Source organism: Drosophila novamexicana, unplaced genomic scaffold (genome assembly GCF_003285875.2).
Source record: "Drosophila novamexicana strain 15010-1031.04,08,12 unplaced genomic scaffold, DnovRS2.1 tig00000820-arrow-pilon, whole genome shotgun sequence".
NCBI lineage: Eukaryota > Metazoa > Arthropoda > Insecta > Diptera > Drosophilidae > Drosophila > Drosophila novamexicana.
The window spans coordinates 2,846,705-2,865,544 of record NW_020824828.1 but is presented as its reverse complement, the minus strand read 5'-3'; the positions used below and the strand labels follow the sequence as shown (position 1 = coordinate 2,865,544).

The window sequence follows — 18,840 nt, the reverse complement described above, 5'->3', positions numbered from 1 at the left end:
TGCGTGTGTGCGTGTGTGTGCGTGTGGGTGTGCTCATGTGTTATTCTGTCTACGAATCATGTTGAAAATGTTGATGTACCGTTTAATGTTGGTATGTATGGCAAGTAATACATATATACGATCTTGCTAGAACTGTAGCTGAGCTGTGGCAGTTACGTGGTCGTGGAGGTGGGCGGTGGGCGTGTCAAGGTGGATTAACGACACAATATCAAAGAAAAGAAAAGAAACAACAAAATTGTGAATGATTAATAATTTAGTTCAAAACGATTTGCTTTGCATTGCTTTGCTCATTTTTGCAATTGGCATTAACTATGCTTTCATGTATGTTTTAAGCAAAAACAATTTTTCAATTTCAATACATCTGGTTGCAGCAGCAGCCACAGTTAAAACATACATCTACAAATACATAGAGAAACGAGTTAAAACAAAAAACCAACAAAACATACAATTAAATTCCTGTTTCTAGATTTGATATATAACATATTATATTATATTCTAGCCCCACTAATCGATCTCCAACTAACTAACTAGTTTTCTAATTTAAGTACAACGTGTTGTGAATGTTTGGAAAATTGAAAAACTAAACTATTTGAGTTCGCTAACTGTTCCTAAATACACACACACACACACACACACTCGTATATGTGTTCTCATACCTTGCAGATTGCTTCTTCCTGGTCTGGAAACTATAAGCTACATACATACATACGTAGGCGCCGTTATGCATTTGCCTAGATAACTGTTTATCCAAAATGAAGTTGAAAACAAAAAACTTAGAATTTAAATTGTGACTGATTTGTGTTGTACTATATAATATACTTATATAGCATTTGGTACATATGGTACTTAGCACTCGTACTACACGATAACAGTCTCATTTTAATAAACGTACCAAGAATTTCGAGATACATAATCAATATTTTAGATACATACATATATTTGTATTGATATTTAGCATAGTATATAGTTTTACATCTATGAGTATACGATTCAGGTTCACTTAGTTACATACGTACGTATACAAACGCAAGAATATATTTAATCGAACTGTAAACAGAGCAAGAGACTGGGTACATTTAGAGACTTGCCGTTATAAAGGAAAAACAACCAAAGAAATCAAAAACGAAAAATTATGAAAAGACGTACAAGAAATCAAAAATGCTGCAACTTCTAAATCGTACATGCAACTCACTTGAGGAGCCGCCGCCAGCGCCAGGTGGCGGATAGGAAAACCAAAATTGATGTGCCAGTTTGAAATGGCCCAAAGATGGGCTTGCTGCAAGAAAAACAATTCATCGTACACTTTACTATGGGGTTTAAATATACGTGGTTATGTCAATATTCGATGTATGGGCATATCTCCTAGTCTTATTAATAAACAAGTATCTGGCCCAATATTACCTAATTTTCAGATAAGACAAAATGTTGCGAGAATAATTCAACATTTTCTGATGTTAATTGAATAATATTCAAATATTCACGTCGTCTTGAAATCGACTCAAATTCAGTTCAAATTGCATTCAATAGCAGTTCAAGGATGGTTCTAAAAATTGCGATTTGCTTTGTTATAAAGGTCAAGTAAAACTAATACAAATAGTTCACTCAGTTAATATGCAAAGTTTTACAAAGGCACATTAATTGCATAAAGCATTTAGGCAAGTTCTCTTATAAGTTTATGGGAATAGGAATTGTGTATCTACTCTGAGCATTGCCCATATACATAGTTGACAGTTACTTGAGGTTTATGTATGCCCTATTACCGTTATGCTCATTATAATGGAAACGGTAATCATGGCATATTTGTTAAAGCACGTGACACTTTGTGTGCCGGCTTCCTTGGAATTGTGTGTTCTGCTCAACTTTCAATGGATACTCACCAATTAACTAGAGTCGTGTACTTTTCTGACTTGATAAGATAAAGAGCTTAGTTTAGTTTTTATGTTGTTGGCAGCGAATCGAATGTACGTACATATGTATGTGTGTACGTGCACATATATGTGCATATATGTACATACATATGTAGCTCTTAAATGTGAGTGTGTGTGTATTATATTTGATTGCATGTGCATGGCCATGTGCACACGTGTGTGTGTGTGTGTGTGTGTGTGTTGTATAAATGTATATTCATCAGAATGCCACAAACGAACTTCGAACAGTTCAACTGGGTTTTATGTCCGAAAATTCAAGCAAATTAATTAAAAAAAAAATACACAAAAAAATACCCGCATACGCGCACACACACACACACAGACAACAACACATACAGGCAATGCTGCAATGCACAACAAACAACATTCAATAATATGCTTGAAAAAAAAAATCCACGTATAATCCTCTTTGATTAAGTTTCTGACGATTAACCGGTTCAACTTTGACGGAACTGAAGCACATCGTTAAATACATATAGGTTAAACGGTAAACGTTATATCTGACACATTTGCAACATTTTCAAGTGTAATTTAATATGGGCACCTACTATATGAAATTCGACACACTGCGCTGCCGTTTATCGCGAGTCGAGGAGGGTTCTGCAAGTACGAACAAGTATCAAAACGCCAGCAGCATCAAATGTTTGTCGTCGGCCTTCGCAATGCAAAGCGCTGTCGCTGTTAACGCCGCAGTCGCTGTCGACGTCGACGTTAACGTTGCCAACGCCATTGCTGTCGCTGTCGGCGGCAGTCGTCGGCCATTCGGCTGGCTGTTTTGCGCCTTCGTATCTGGCCACACTGCAGTTGCACCGCACAAGTCTCAAGTAGCCCGCCCCAGTGCCAGCGCGCGCTCTCTTGCGCTCATGCTCTCGAATTTGTTTCTTTTTTTTTTCTTTGGCACTCTCCGAGTGGTCGGCTCTCTCGGCGCTCGGCGTTATTAACGTCGCTTTTCTTTTAATTGGCATTAACGATTTCAAGCCAAAAGCCAGGTGCAACCCAGCGAAAACGTATGCAAAACATTCGGACAAGAAACATGACAGCTACAACTAAATACTTAGAAAGTCTCTTATTTTTTTTTTGTTTTCTTATTTTTTTTTTTTTTTTTTTTGTATATTAGTGTCCAAGTATTAACTTAAGCTCCAGCCGATGTGCTTACGTGCTAACCAATTGTTGGCACAAATCCAAAAGGCAGCATATTGCTGACATCATCTCATGTTCAAAAATTGGCTCAAAACCACAAAAACGAATCAGTCGAGCAAAACCTTGGGCTTTAATTGAGTGTTAAATAATACATTGATCATGCATGCACCGAAAACAAGAGCTACTCCAACTGCATACTATTGTGTTTGATCATTAAAGTTTAATCAATCAAATATACTAGATAATCGACCAAATATTTAAACATGCAGCCAAACTAACTTTTATATAAGTTGGCATGCCTACTAAATGTAACCCCTTTTAATATAGCACACACATACTATACCAAAACTGAAGTGCACAATTTATTGCCTACTTTCTGGCGCTGTAAAATTGCCTACTGAAGAAGTCTCTGCTCAGCCAACTTATGGCCCGATAGTGTTACACTCATACAATCAGAATGGACAGCAACTAATGACACAATAGTTAAACACTTACTATATAGTTCTAGTATACAAGTAGTTTTTATATTTATCGGACATATCCTATTTGGTAAATTTCTTTGGCTTCAGCTGCAGAGAGCGCCAGCTTGTTTGTTTTGCTATTTAATAAATAAGCAGCTAAATAATGCAGACACGAGAACACCCACAAAAGTATTCGCACATATATAAATATATGGTAGACATACATATGAACAAAGCGTGTCACAGTCCATTTAGTTGAACATGGACAACTTTCAGGCATTCTATCCAACTATATACACTTTTTTAAGGAGAGAATAGAAAAAAAATGTAAAAAACAAGAAACAATAGAAAGAAATATACATAAACACTTTAAAATTTGTATTCTTATCCGTATCATAAGGCATTACCATTGGCTACAGACGAGTAGCCAAAAACCGGAACAAGCTAAACCAGGGCACGTTTGATGCGTGAAGTGAGACTTGTCGGGGACTTGCAATGTGTGTGACTGTGGCTGCTGGACTTGATTGTGCGACTGGCTGGGTGCTCCCACGTCGCCTCGGTGCTGCCCAAACTATGCACATTGTCTCATAATGGATGCCTGATTACAACCGAGAACGAGCGCCAGCACATGGTTAAAACTCTAACGAGCCACGAAGGAGCGAAATAGCGAAATAGCGAAACATCAGCAACTCGCATACACTCTCTTTTTGGTTGGGAGAGCGCATGGCTCTCAGCACGTCTGCGTGGGAAAGCAGGAATTCGCCGAAGCACCCAGCAGGGTCCTTGTCCCCTGACTCCTGTCCTACATGTGCCACTTCTGATATTTAACCATTCATTTATGCTGCAGAGATTCTTCGAAACTCTTAACCTCTGCTTCACCATGACAGATAACATGTGCTTAAGTTAATTCTTATGACAACGTGGAAAGTTAAATCCAACAAACTACGTCCGTTCTACAACCAAAGCGCACATATATGTAAGCATGCGTGAGTTAAAGACTTGATACTTGAATTAAATATGCGCTACTTGTATCAAAAAATATAAAAAAGAACCGCCAATTTTTAGCTTGAAGCTATGTAGCACGCCGATTGCCCGCCACAAAATATCGATTTGTTTTAACTGACAAGCCATTTAACACAACATTCAAAGCAAGTCAGTTATCGATATTAGCACGAAATTGGCATTTGAATAAGTCAGCGCTATCGCAAGAGTCCGTTAACAAACTGAATTTCCCAGTCTTTTAATTATATGTTTTATTTAATTCATTCGATGCTCGATTTTTGATTCAACAAGGCCATCCACGCCAACACGCATATGTGAAAGATAAAACATTGCATGCATAACAACTAAAATAAATCTAGAATAAATCAAGGATCATTAGGCATATATGTATGTATGCTTGGAAAACTATATTTCTCCGTGCAGTTTTGCACTAAAAAAAAGGTCAAATAAGCTAAATGCTGGATATGTTAGTTTGAGTTTTCCCCCAATTAATTACAGGGCGCTGAAAACCTTTTCAGAGCTGAGGGAATCATGATGTAGAGATGACAGACCCATAGATATTAAATACATTGATTACAGAATTGTTTTTAATAAATAGATATATTTTAATAATATCAACTCCAGTTTATGCTTTATTTTTTATTGAGCACTCGACCTGTCCCAAATGTGCGATAAGGTTTGGTTAAATTATTTTACAAATTGACACATTCGTCGATTTACATACATCATATGTTCTTGTTTCTATATTTATGAATTCTGCATATCAATAAAAAACAAATAAAATATAAACAAAAAACATATTTTTTAGTGTTTTTGTTTTTTTTTTTTTAGGTTTTTTTTTTGTTTTTGACACATCTCGTTGCGATGACAATTCTTTCATTTTTTTTTGTAATACATACAATACATACATATTTAGTTTTCAGTGCAGTTTCAACGCAACGGTTTTTATAATGTCATCAATACAAACAGAAACTATATTTTCTTTTTTTTTTTTTTTTTTTTGGTTTTGTTTCTGTTTTTATATATGTACATATATTTACGCATACGTAAGATTTAAACCCAGTAATTACTAAGACTAACAATCAAAGCTGTGCAAATCGAAAATTTTCATTTTTTGGTTTTTGGTTTTTGTTTTCCTTTAATTCTTTTTTGTATTTTACTTTATTTATTTATTTTATACCATTTTTTTTTTTTTTTTTTTGATTTCCGAAACACCAATCAATTCCACTTTCGCTGAACTTGATAAAATCGCGATTGCTAGTGTTGAAAAATTCCATATGCATGAACAATGGAAGATTAAAACCAGTTTGTATAGTATTTGTTGAGTTTTTTTGCTCTTGTTTTTTTTTTTTTTTGTTTTCTTTTTTTTGTTTTCTTGTTTTTGTTATCTTGTTTTTGTTTTCTTGTTTGCTCATAGTTGCAGTGTCGCCATTTTCATATTTTTGTATTCAGAATACATAAAAATATAAATATTAGTGCCAGCAGAATTAACATAAAATGTTAACAGTAAAGTATAAACATTCGAAAGTGTGTGTGTGTTTCATTTTTTAAAATCAGTTGTAATTTTTGATTTTCTTGTAGTTTTCATAAAGGCAATCATTTGTTAAAAATATTACATTATGTTGACTTTCTCATTTGTATTGGCAACACTGACTGTCATAAGTATATGTACACAAATTTGTACTAGTTTACTCTCTGCCAATTTTTGTGGTTAAGCTATGTGTGAAATTTTGTCATTATTGCACGGTGAATCGGTCGGCCAACACTCACAGGGAGTTAAAACTGAAGAAATACAAAATATAAGAAACTAAAATGTTTTTGAACTCTAATCATATTATGAAGGCGCATACAAATAATAAATTTCCATATATATATATATATATATATATAAATCTATTGAATGGCGAATGAAAGGCCTTAAACATAAAGCAATTATTTGTAGATATATTTGTGTATCTACAGATTTTTTTTTTATTTAAGCAAACCAAAGTGTGAATTATATTACAATTTGTTGCCCAGACGATTTTTAACGATTTAAGTCACATTTATAACGTGATAATACTTGCTTGCGTACTACTAACATTTACAATTCATTGCTGCAACTGTGTTGCAAACTTTCATTTTATACAAATTTCCACCCGCCTTTCATTTTGTCGATATTTGTTACGAATCCAGTTTAACCAGTATTGGAAAGGAATGAAAAGAATGAAAACTAGAGGGAAACAATGCAAATCTTTAAAAGTTCACATTTGAGTTTGGTTTTAGTTTTTTTTTTTGTTGGATCTGTTTTTTTTAATATTTTTTTAAACTGAAATTTACTTAATTTTCATTTGAACAAATAGCTCTTGAATTAGCCCCAGACTAATGTTAAAAATGAAAGAGGAACCACTAAATAATGTACTATATACTGAAACACCTTTTGTTCTATAGCTCTGCTCCATTCACACACTAGCTGTTCTCTTCTTTTCTTGTCGCCCCACAAAACTCGGTCCCATTAGGCTGTATGACCTACTTGTATATTATTCTTAACAAAAAGAACTTCTTTCCGTTCAGTATATTTACAGATGTGAGTGTGTACACACTTTTTGTTAGGTTATGTATGCATTACAGATAGAGATATAGGTACAGATAAGTGCATATAGTATCAATCGATATATATATATCATGCTCTAACATATAACATACTGCTACTGAAAGGACTTCGACTACCATACATACATTCATATCATCTATATTTGGTTTTGGGCAAGTATAATCACGGCATAAATAGCTGACTCTCAAAATAGAATTGAATAAGGGTATATATCAAAATCGACGTCTGTAACAGGCCTTATGTCTTTACTTAGCTTCAATAATATTACACAGCCAGTTAGGCAGATCATCTATAAGTATTTACTTATACATGCCTTTTCCAAAGCATAACACCTAACCCAATAATAACCAAAGAATCTGAGCAGATCAGTTCCTCAGCTCTATACATACATCATCATTCATCAGTTTCATCACCATCATCATCATCATTATCATCATCATCATCATCTTGATCATCTTAGTCATCAATATCTCATTCTCATAGTAACAAAATGGTATTAGTAATTATGTAGGGATGTTTTTTTTAATGCTCTTAATGTTTCTCTGAGTTATGTAACGTCTTTTCAGTTTATGTGATAGTCGAGAGCGTTGTCAGTTGCATAGTCTTTGTCGACGGCGAAGCCATCGGCGATGGCGTTGGCACAAACAGGCTGGACGAGGCAGTTTCTGTGGTTAGACTGCGCTCCTCGTACACTCCGGTGCGTTCCTGAAACACGTATTAAATAAATATATATATGCATATGGTATAATATGGAGGAAAATACGGGGAGGTTTACGGTTCGAACCAAACTTCTTACATCTACGAGCGTCGATTTTGGCGCATAAAACCCAAAATTTCTATATATTGGTAAGATAACTTAAGTGATTTCGGGCCAAGTTACTTCTACTTTGCATTCTGAGTTTCCCTTGAAAGTAGAATAATATCCAATTTACTGATGCAGAAAATTATATTAATTGCCTCTGCTGGACTGGAACTCGCGACCCTATTAAGCGCACAAGTACGGCATGGCCTCATACAAACATTCGGTTTATTTGAAGAAAAACGCAATTCTATAAAAAGTGTTTGAAAAGGAACATGTATGTGGGCACATATATGCAGAAATATTTGACATAAGCAGGATAGGTTTCGTTTAAGGTTCGGTTCATAGGGATAAATGTATAAATCACTAGAACAACTTACGTGCGATTTGTCGTATTTGAAACGTTTCCAGATGTTTGTCTTAGGCTCCATAGGTGTGCCGTCCACGTTATAGTTAGGATTGGAGAAGGTCAGTACTGAGCGGCTGGATCCTCGTGAGTTGCGCTTCGCCTTTTTGCGATTTGTATTAAAAGCGAGCACTGTTAAGTGTAACGGAGTATTATTATGCGATCAATAGATGAAAAGTAACAGGAGACCTACTGAATATAACTAGCATTATGATGATGACCATCACAATGACAACGCCGAGCGCTACGAGCACAAAGAACTCGCGCTCGCTGTTCTCCTTGTTCTTGATGTCATCGTCGAGCTGGTTATTGTTATTCTGGTTCTCAGTTGATCCGGTGTCATCTGTCAGCTCGTCCGAGTAATCGGGTTGATCGCTCTCGAGGCGTGCCTGGACCATCTCTTTGGGCGTGGTAGAGCATGCGCGTCCATCGCTCTCCATCCGATCCGGACAGGCGCACACATAATCGACGGCACGGTAGAAGCACAGATGCGAACAGCCGCCATTATCCTGGGCGCACTGATTCCAGCTCTTTGCCTGGCGCTGTAGCGAGACAGCGCGTATGTCCAGCGCACCGCTCAGAGCGTCGCGCACCTCGAATGGATAACTATAGCCCATGCGTGGTACCCGCTGTGAGCGGTACACGGACTTGTTGTACCAATCGGTCCAGTATATGTTGCTCTCGAACTGAAAGAATGCATATTAATGTGGTTACAATTGGAGTGTTCAAGTCGAGAGTGCCCGACTTCGAGTTTGCTTGAGCTCAACGACAAGCTGACGTTGCAAATATTTTGGCTACCCTGTAACACGGTCGGCGCTCAAAGTCCGACCTTAACGGAATTTTTAGGGCTTCAATAGGTGTGTATATGAGTTACTTTTTCAATCTTCAAAAATAAGCATATTTTTAATCTGTGTAGGAGTACATATCAAAGTTAGTATAGCTAGATCTGATATTTTTCAGTCTCTGATTGCAAAACAAAGGCTCAAAATCTATTTTATCCACATAATGAAAATGAGAGTAGATAAGAAGAATATGAATTTCCAATTTCAAATCTCTAGATTCTGATACTGACGTGACAGATGGCCGGATGAACAGAGGGACATGATTGGATCGACTCAGCAAGTCGTAATGCCTTCCATATATTGCATATGTTACATTTCCACAAAAGATACCCTTTTAACACTCATTCAGTGGGTTCAGTTTATAAAAAAGAGTTGAAAGGGCAGGTTTTTAGCTAGCTTACCATGGTCAGGCCGAAAGGGTGTGGGGCATACGGCACAATAGTCTGACGGCGTTTTCCATTGAAATCAACCTGGCCAATATTGTCCTCAAGCGCATCGGCCCAAAGCAAACGTCGATTGCTGTCGGAGGTCATCAAGTTGTTAATAAGTCATGAACTTTATAGGAGTGCACCCATGCCATGAAACTTACGTAAAATCGATGGTTAGGCCCGTGGGAAAACCAATGCCAGATGTCACAATCGCTGTGCGATTTGAGCCATCCAAAATACTGCGTTCGATTTTCGACGGTGAGTTCCAGTCCGACCAGAAAAGATAGCTGCAGCGGCGAGAGATAAAATATATGAGCCTTAACAATAACTGATGCACAGCTGACTATCACATACGCCTTGGAGGGATGCACGATAAGAGAGCGCGGATCGCCCAAATCGTCTGTGATGAGCTTCTTGCGGCAGCTGCCATCGAGGCGTGCCACTTCAATCAGCTTGCGATCCGTGTCCGACCAGTAGAGATTATCGGCAATCCAGTCAACTGCAATGCCATTTGGTGTCAGCAGCTCGGTGCTGACCACCACTTTGCTGTCGGTGAAATTAAGCAGATTCACGCGGCGAATGACGTCCAGATTGACATCAGCGAAGAAGAGCCAATTGTTGCGATAGTGATAGTCCAGGACAACAGCTCCGTGTACTCCATTGATAGGCAGCACCACGTCCATGTAGTCCCCACTATTCAAAGAGATCATGCCGATGCCCGAGCGCAGCGCAATCAGTAGATAATCCTGCATGGAAGAGGTATAGAACTTAAGCCATATCCCGGCAAAAAAATATATTTATATATATCCTGAATGATTGACTGACGGATGCTGATTGGTGAGGATTTGAAGAATTCCACTCGCAACTTGGCACAATTTTTGGAAACTGACTCTAGGAACATTTTTTTGTTCAACGTTCGATTGGCTTCAAAGCCACCAATGATCACCAATAAGCCAGTGAGTCAGTCAGTCAGGGCAATCTATTATACATGTGATAGTAGATATAACTTACGTCTGGCAAATTTTGGCATTCCGTTGTACTATTCTCGCGCAACCTGAGTCCAGTGGGGCACTGGCATGTAAAGCCCGCAGGATTACGCAGGCAGAGATGCGAGCAGCCGCCGTTGTTGTGACCGCAAACATTCTCCGTCATCAGTTGATGCTTAACAATCACTTTAATGTCCATTAACCCATCAATGTTGGTCATGACGTCGCGCTTAGCGCTTGTGTTACGTCGATCAGCCATGTGCAGGGCCTTGGACTTCCAGTCGGTCCAATAGATGAAGTCCTCGGTGAGTGCCAGTGCATAGGGATGGTGTAGGGATGACATGATCAACTTGCGCTGGTTGCCCGTGTAGTCACATGAATCTATGGTTTTGAGGCGCGCATCCACCCAGTAGATGCGTTTGGTCTTCAGATCCAGTGAGAGCCCGTTTGGCCAGCCCAAATTGGCGGTCACAATGCGAGAGCGCTCGTTGCCGTCCAGGTGTGAACGCTCGATCTTCCGATAGTGTCCCCAGTCGGTCCAAAAGAGTAGACCAGCCTCATAGTCGAGGGCCAATCCACGCGGTGATTCTAGATCCTTATACGCAATGACATGTCGATGGTTGCCCTCAAGGGTGGCCACTTCAATTGTGTGACGACCTGCGTCGGCCCAATATATTGTGCGCCCAATGGAGTCGACAACTAGTCCGTCCGGATTCTCCAGGCTTTCGCCGATCACCTTATGCACATGCAAGCCATCGGGACTGGAGCTCATGATTACATTCTCAATGGTGTCTGACCAGAAAATATAGCCCGTCTTCTGGTCAACATCGAGAGCAACTGCATTGGAGATTGGCGGCAATGGGAGTACCACATCGATAAGATGGTCAAAGTCTAACGAGATTTGTCTGATATCGATGCGATGGGCAAAGAGAATGTATTTAGAAGGACCCTCCGAGCACGTACGACCATCTTCCCTTAGCTGCACCCCAACGGCACAGGCGCACGTGAAGCTAGTTGGATTCAGGAGACAAAGGTGGGAACAGCCGCCATTTTGCTTGTCACACGCGTTGTAAACCCGCCGTCGCATCCGATGGAAGACCCGTATATCCATTAGGTCACTGGTGTTCGCGATAACCGTGGCGACGCTCTTGCCCGTCATTTTATCGGCACTCATCGCCGATTTGGTATCCCAATCGGTCCAGTACACACGACCACCGCTCACATCCAGTCCAAAGGGATGGCCCAGTCCATCTGCATGACAACCCATCCATGCGGATCATTTGAAATTGGAATAGGGCTTCGCTACTTACTGATTATAACCTTGCGGCTGCTGCCATCAAAGTTCATGTTCTCCAGGGTTTTGGTTCCGCCGTCGACAAAGTACAGTTTGTGTTGATCATAATCGATGGCGAGTCCATTGGGCCAAATGAGTTTCTTGGACGCTATTATGACACGACTGGCACCGTCCATATTGGCTCTTTCGATCATTGCCTCTTCACCCCAGTCCGACCAGAACATAAGACCATCTATTTCAAAGAGAGGAATATTAGTATGCGCCATAAACTGTGCCCAAGCTAAGACTAGCAAAACTGGGGGTGGTTCCTAAGTTTCTTGAAATCTTTCATGAAATCAGCAGTGACTCTCAAAATGCTTTTTAGAGAAAGTGCCTTTGGCACTGGAACGTAACTTATCTACAAAAGAACCGACACCGGCTGATAAATCAAAAATTGAACAAGAGGCGGGTGCTGGGATGTAGAGGGTAATTATCAGAACGTCAGTTAATCTGAAATTCAGACTACTGAAGTTTGTCCCGGACTAATTCTAGAAAAGACCTAAAGTCTTACCATCATCAATATCTTTACGGATGACCAATTCAGGCTCGTTCTTCACTAGGGATAACCTCAAAACATGTAGCACACTGCCGGAACAGTCTCGTACTTAACAGATGTTAAGAGGAATTCTTGATCACTTAGAAAGACCCAGGCTCAATATTCTGTCTCTACTTGTAATGTTAATATATTCATGTGCAAATTGTATGACCCTAAAGAATATCGTTACTTTCCGAAATTCAGCTGACTCTCATGCAGTGCAATTTTGGGACTTTTGTCATATGTTCCCCATAATGCTTACCTATTGGATTGACAACAATATCGCGCGGCTTATCCAATTTTTCCCAGACAAGCAGCGTGCGCATTTTGCCATTTGTGGTGGCCACTTCGATGCGATTCGTTGAGGGATCCGTCCAGTACAGTTTATCGGTGATCCAGTCGAGTGCCAGGCCAACGGGCGAGACCAAATTCGAGTGAACGACGCGCTGCTGATAGCTGCCATTTAAATGGGCCTTATTGATGGAGCTACGCTCCACGTCGGTCCAGTAGATAAAATCGGTTTCGCTGCACCAGTCCAGAGCAACTGCATGCTTTAGGTTATCCAGGGGCACAATCATGTCGACCTCGTTCGGACCGGAGGGTTTGCTGTTTAGCTGGCGCAGGCGAATGTCCTTGCGCCGCGCGACCAGCACAAGCTTGTCTGGTGCGCTCTTGCATGTCTTGCCATCGTCCTTGAGCGAGAGCCCGATGGGACAGCCGCAGCGGCGGGATGTCTTGTTGGGCAGACACAAATGGGAACAGCCGCCGCGCAGGCCACGTCTGTCCTTCTGGCAACGATCCTGATAGTCTGGCTGCCGTGCCGGATGGTAGGCGTGTATGTCCATGGGGAAGTGAAAGTTCTCGTGCACCGATCGAAAGCCTTTTCCGGTTATCTTGTTTGCAGCCGAGACAGTCTTTGTGTTCCAGTCGGTCCAGTACATGGTATCCTCGAAGATGGTTAGAGCAAACGGATGAGGTAGATGTGTGCTAAGCACCTTGTTGCGCTCGCTGCCATCCAGGTTGGAGCACTCGATGGCATGCTGCTTGGCATCGGCCCAATATATTTTGCTATTGGGATAATCGATGGCCAGGCCATTGGGCCAGGTGACACCCTTCGATATAATCACTTGTCGCTGCGAGCCATCCATGTGGGCGCGTTCGATCTTCGGATTGGGTCCCCAGTCGCTCCAGAATGCCAGGGCCTCGCCCGGATGTATGACAATGGCACGCGGCTTATCCAAGTCGCTTGAAGCAATTACCGTACGCAAATTACCCTGAAAATTTGAGACCTCAACGCGCCGAGTGCCCGAGTCTGTCCAAAACAAAAGATCATGCACCCAATCGACGGCAATACCTCCCGGCGACTCCAATCCCCACTTGATAACATCGCGAACCCGTGTTCCGTTGATGTATACCATTTTGATCACATCGGTGGAGACATCGGACCAGAACATAAGACCCTTGCGATAATGAAAATCCAAGGCAATTGCATTGTGCAGCCCCTTCACTATGGCCATATAACGATTGTTGCTCAGCGTCACGCGCCGTATATCCCATCGGTTGGCCACGAGCAGCGTCATCGCCCCGCCCAGCGCCTTGCAGGTGCGCAAGTCCGGCCGCAATATATAGCCCATCTCACAGGAGCACACGAACGAGCCCAGCGTGTTGTGGCACTTCTGTGAGCAGACGGGGCTTGTCAGATATTGGCATTCGTCGATGTCCGTGCAGCTGTTCCAGAAAAAAAAAACCATCGGTTTAGTTTTATTTTTTTTAAATAACTTTTAAGCGTAGAGATCAGCTCGCGAGTCTGATAGACGGACAGATAGACTTGGATATATATACTTGGAGCAGAGCTTAGAGAGAGAGAGAGAGAGAGAAAGAGAGAGAGAGAGAGAGAGAGACAACACCTACTTGCGCTTATTCGCATTCATTAGATAACCCAAACGGCAGGCGCATTCATCTCGTCCTCGAGCCGATTTGATGCACAGCTGCTCGCACTGCCTGGGCTCGGGACATTGCTGCTCTACGGGACAGTTGACTTCATCCTCGCCGAGTGGACAATCGTTTTGGCCATCGCAGACATGTTTCTGGTGCACGCAAATTCTGCAAAGCATTTTCGATATTTTGTATTGTGTGGCATGCATGTAGTTAGGCTACATGCTTACTTTAGGTTTGTGATGTTCTTCTTGGCCGGGCAGAGAAATTGACCGGCATCGCACAGCAAATGACAGTCCACCTCGTCCTCCGCCGATGAGCAATCCGGATAGCCATCGCAGAGCCAGGTACGCTGTAAGGAAATAATGTTAAGATTCTATTCGTATTCAATTTAATGTTTTTTTTTCAATTCTAACGACTTCCTCAAAGAAGCCAATAAAACACTAGTATTATTCAGAAAGAAAAAAATATATGTTCTGGTGGGTTCGAGCTCGCGGTCCCATCAACCGAAGGAACTACTTCCTATCAGCTCATAGCAGCTCATAACCTGCTACAATAAAAGGGATATAATCAAAAAAAGAAAATTATTTATTTGGGAAAATAATACGTTTGTTGGCAAAGACGGACGAACATTGCACAAAAGCCAGTATACTCGCTTTCACGATCTGAAATGTAATGTCGCTCTGAATCACAGTGAACGAACTTTCGATAGTGAAACGCTATTGGCGACCTTCGATTATGACCGAGTGCCAATTCGTTGTCATCGATAACAAACAGGTGATGCGGCTCACAAAACTATCGATCAATTTGATTGCCAAATTTGAACTTACCAAAATACAACGGCCATTGTGACAGGTGAACTCGTCGGGACCGCAGGTCGGTGGGTGCTCTGGACTCATATTGCCGCAATCGTTCTCATCCTCGCCGCCATCGCAGTCCTGCTCCTTGTCGCACTTCCAGCGCTTGGGAATGCACGTGCCATCCGCACACTTGTATTCGCCGGATGTGCATTGCGATGGCTTCTGTTGGCAATTCTCCTCGTCGCTCCAGTCGCCGCAATCATTGTCGCCGTCGCAGCGAAAGCGATTCAGTATACATTGGCCGCTGGGTCCACCGGCCCCGCCGAGACCACCACGGCACTTGAACTCACCCTCCGGGCAGCTGTTGATCACGGCCGGGCACTTCAGCTCGTCCGAATTGTCATCGCAGTCGCGTTCGCCGTCACAGCGAAAGGCCAGGGAAATGCAGTAGCCATCGTTGCAGGTGAAATGCTCATCGGTGCAGCTGCTGCGATTGCAGTGCACCTCGTCCGAAAAATCCTTGCAATCGTTTTCACCATCGCATAGCCATTGCCGCGGAATGCAGAAGCCGTTCTGGCACTCAAACTGATCCTCCGTGCAGTTGGTTCGTGCGCCGCAGTGCGTCTCATCCGAGTAATCGCCGCAGTCGTCGTCACCGTCGCAGAGCCAATCCTTATTGATGCAGCGATAGGTCTTCGGGCACATGACATGCAGTCCGCTCTGCTCGCACTGCTTCTGCAGCTTGGACATCATGTCATCCATATTGTCGCAATCGAACTCGTCGGAGCCATCGGTGCACTGCACCTCGCGATTGCAACGGCCAATTGATTCGATGCACTGACAATTGCTGCACTGCCACTGCAACTCCTCGCAGCTATTGTGGCAGCCAGTGGACGGCGGTGCGCTGAAGCCATCGCCGGGCTGGCCCAGCTGTCGGGGATCATCGTGGACAACAACCCGGTTGGCGAATGGCCGAAAGCCCTTTTGCTTGTTACTGGCGCCGGCAACAAAACCATCGCGACCCCGTGTATTGGCCTGTCTATCCGACTCGCGCACCACATACATATCGCCCCGTCCGCCCTGTGCACCAACGTTACGGAACTTTGGAGTATCACCGGTGCTGGTAGTGCCTGAGCCAGTCATGACATTGTGCTTGTGGGGCATCATTGGCTCCTTGGTAAATACGTGGCCATAAAATTTGTCACTATCCTCATTGTCCTCCAAATGGTCATCAATGTGGTCAAGCCCATGATCATGTTCATGATCATGCTCAGGATCGTGTTCATGTCCATGCTCGTGTTCATGCTCGTGGTCCTGATGTGGTGGATAGTCGGATACGGTGAGATAGTCGTGATCATCTTCCTTATGCAGCAGCTCATCGGCCAACTCCTCCTCATGCACACCGTGTCCATTTCCGTTCGCTGTTCGTGGATGAGCCGATTGATACCAGTTCTGTGGACGCTCTTGGGTATTTTCTGGACCGCCAGCGCGGTTGCTTATGCCACGCTCATATTGTTCACCAAGTCCGTACGTCAAATTGCCAAATCCCAAACCTGCAACGATTATATAATGTAAATATGCTTAGATGCTATGTATATAAACTGTGTATATCGAAATCGGAGAGCCAAGACGATTTCACTATTATTTTTCAATATGCGCTAAAAAGTATGCTATCCATTTGCTCATAACTTAATTCCTTCACTTTAGACTTATGCTTTCGGGAAAATTACTTTTTTGTTTAATTAAAAATTTTGTGCAATTAAAGAATTAACAATTTATTTTGTGCGCTAAGCTAAGACCGCGAACCAGAAAAAATGATCAATGGTTCGATTCTTGACTGGAGCCAATGCCTCGGCTTTGCTTCGGGTTGGGGTGGACACGGTTTTAAATTATTTAATTAACATTAATTAAATTTACTATTTTTATTTCTAGAAAAGTATATAGTATTTTTATATTCACAGCACTCTAACTAACATGAGCGCAATAGTTTCAGTTGAGATCTGCAGATACATGAATGTAGATGTATATGCGTGGGCTAATAAATTAACAGGTGGCATACATATAGGCGTACATACATATATACAACATACACACATACTAAATATAGATGAAAATGAAGGTCAAGCTAATTGAAGGAAAATAAAACGGAAGTGGACAATTGAAATCTGCATTAGGATTTTAATCTAGCATATTAGAATTTAATTAAAAAATGCTGTACATAATCATAGTCCGTTGCAAAGTAGTTAAAAGCTTTTTAAAGGGCTGCCACCTATGTTTACTCTTGTTGTCAGCCCTTAGTGTTGGCTAATCGTTTAAAATTTGTACTAAGGCTCTAGAGAATTTTCTAATGCTAATGCTAATGCCAATTTTCATTGATAAGTACGCAAATGCATATACATGTACAATGTAAGTAGCTGTGTGTGTGGGTGTATAGTGTGTACGTGACAGAGATAAGATACTTACACAAGCATAGCAGGCACACCAAAGGGCAAAACGGCAAGGCTAACAAATACATTGCCAACGCGCACGGACGCACGCACACGCTCACGCACACACTGGCGCGCAGGCACACTGGCACGCACGCACGCAACACTGGCGCTTGTTAAGATGTACGTCTGATGCTGCTGATGCTGCTGCTGCTCCCTCGGCGGCTGCGACAGCTACTGTTGCGGCTGCTGCTGCCGCGGTTGCTGCGGCTCCTGCGGCTGCTGCGGCTGGTTGGCTGTCTGTTGTTGTCTCTTTTTGTTCTATTGGTTTTACTGCGCGTGCGTGTGACGTGCTTCTGATTGGAGTTGGGTGGCTGCTGTGTTGGCGGCTTCTGCTGTTCGCACTTTAATGCGCTTCGCGTTGCGTAGGTGTCACATTCACAAGACCGTATATACATACATATGTACAGAAGCATACATAGTTATGTACATCGGTATACGCTGGCAAGCCAATTCCTTGCCTACACATATGTACACACTTTTCACTTTTCACGATTGCTGTTTTTGTTGTTCCTATCGTTAATACTGTCAATGTTGTTGTTGTCGTTGCCGTGGTTGTTGTTGTTGTTTTTGTTGTTGCTATTGTTTTTGGGCGTTTTAAAGTAAACGCTATTTGCATAGAACATTTGTCAGCTCTAATGCCTCGGACTCTGTTCAATATAACATTTCACTTGTTACACACTTGAAACTATTTGCATTTTGTTGCGGCTTTTAAGCTTTTAAGTATTATTTCTGCTACTATTTATTTATGACTATAGTTGAGATCCGTCGAACGTGCTTAAGCTGCTAATCGATAAGCATGATTTCGTCGCATTTTATTATCTCTTCTCATGTATGTGTATGTGCATGCATTTTGAGTACATGCCCATATACTATATATAATACCTAATTAGTTGCAGCGTTGCATATTTATTATATGTTAAATATAAACTCTAAACTGTTGAGTTTCTATATGCAAGTATACCAATACGTACAGCACACATATATGCATGGGTATCTACATATCTAGAATTGTTACAGAAACGACAGCTTATGATTTTCGAAAATTTTACCGGGCTAACTGTTTCTCAGATTTAAGTTGATATTTGATTTGCCTAGTTAGTTGCCTTCAAATATCATTTCATATTCGTCAGCCTCCTCTAGTGTGCTATTTGTTCATAAGTAGT

At 41.6% G+C, this 18,840-nt stretch overlaps 1 protein-coding gene and 1 long non-coding RNA gene across 2 annotated transcripts; both read right to left on the bottom strand.

Moving 5' to 3' along the window:
* Positions 1 to 831: 831 nt before the first annotated feature.
* On the bottom strand, positions 832 to 1,911 carry LOC115764313. The gene is made up of 3 exons (XR_004018018.1): positions 1,878 to 1,911; positions 1,193 to 1,276; positions 832 to 1,083 (listed from the first exon to the last, which is right to left on the bottom strand). It is a non-coding gene; the product is annotated as an uncharacterized LOC115764313 (long non-coding RNA).
* Positions 1,912 to 5,722: 3,811 nt separating this feature from the next.
* LOC115764394 (low-density lipoprotein receptor-related protein 4) lies at positions 5,723 to 17,749 on the bottom strand. The gene is made up of 13 exons (XM_030707375.1): positions 17,652 to 17,749; positions 15,219 to 16,741; positions 14,619 to 14,740; positions 14,365 to 14,556; positions 12,716 to 14,181; positions 11,896 to 12,111; positions 10,611 to 11,836; positions 9,954 to 10,345; positions 9,761 to 9,886; positions 9,573 to 9,690; positions 8,523 to 9,015; positions 8,304 to 8,461; positions 5,723 to 7,829 (listed from the first exon to the last, which is right to left on the bottom strand). Exons 1-13 carry the CDS (start codon positions 17,701 to 17,703, stop codon positions 7,692 to 7,694), a joined length of 6,222 nt encoding a protein of 2,073 aa, XP_030563235.1. The 5' UTR covers positions 17,704 to 17,749; the 3' UTR covers positions 5,723 to 7,691.
* Between the last annotated feature and the right edge of the window lie 1,091 nt (positions 17,750 to 18,840).

Bases quoted from the DNA above. Each gene is read 5' to 3' on its own strand.
- LOC115764394 (XM_030707375.1), bottom strand. From the start codon at position 17,703: ATGTATTTGTTAGCCTTGCCGTTTTGCCCTTTGGTGTGCCTGCTATGC. The intron at 14,741-15,218 runs GTAAGTTCAAAT...ATTTCCTTACAG, and splicing joins ACAATGGCCGTTGTATTTTG to CGTACCTGGCTCTGCGATGG. The intron at 11,837-11,895 runs GTAAGTAGCGAA...GTTGTCATGCAG, and splicing joins CAGCCGCAAGGTTATAATCA to ATGGACTGGGCCATCCCTTT.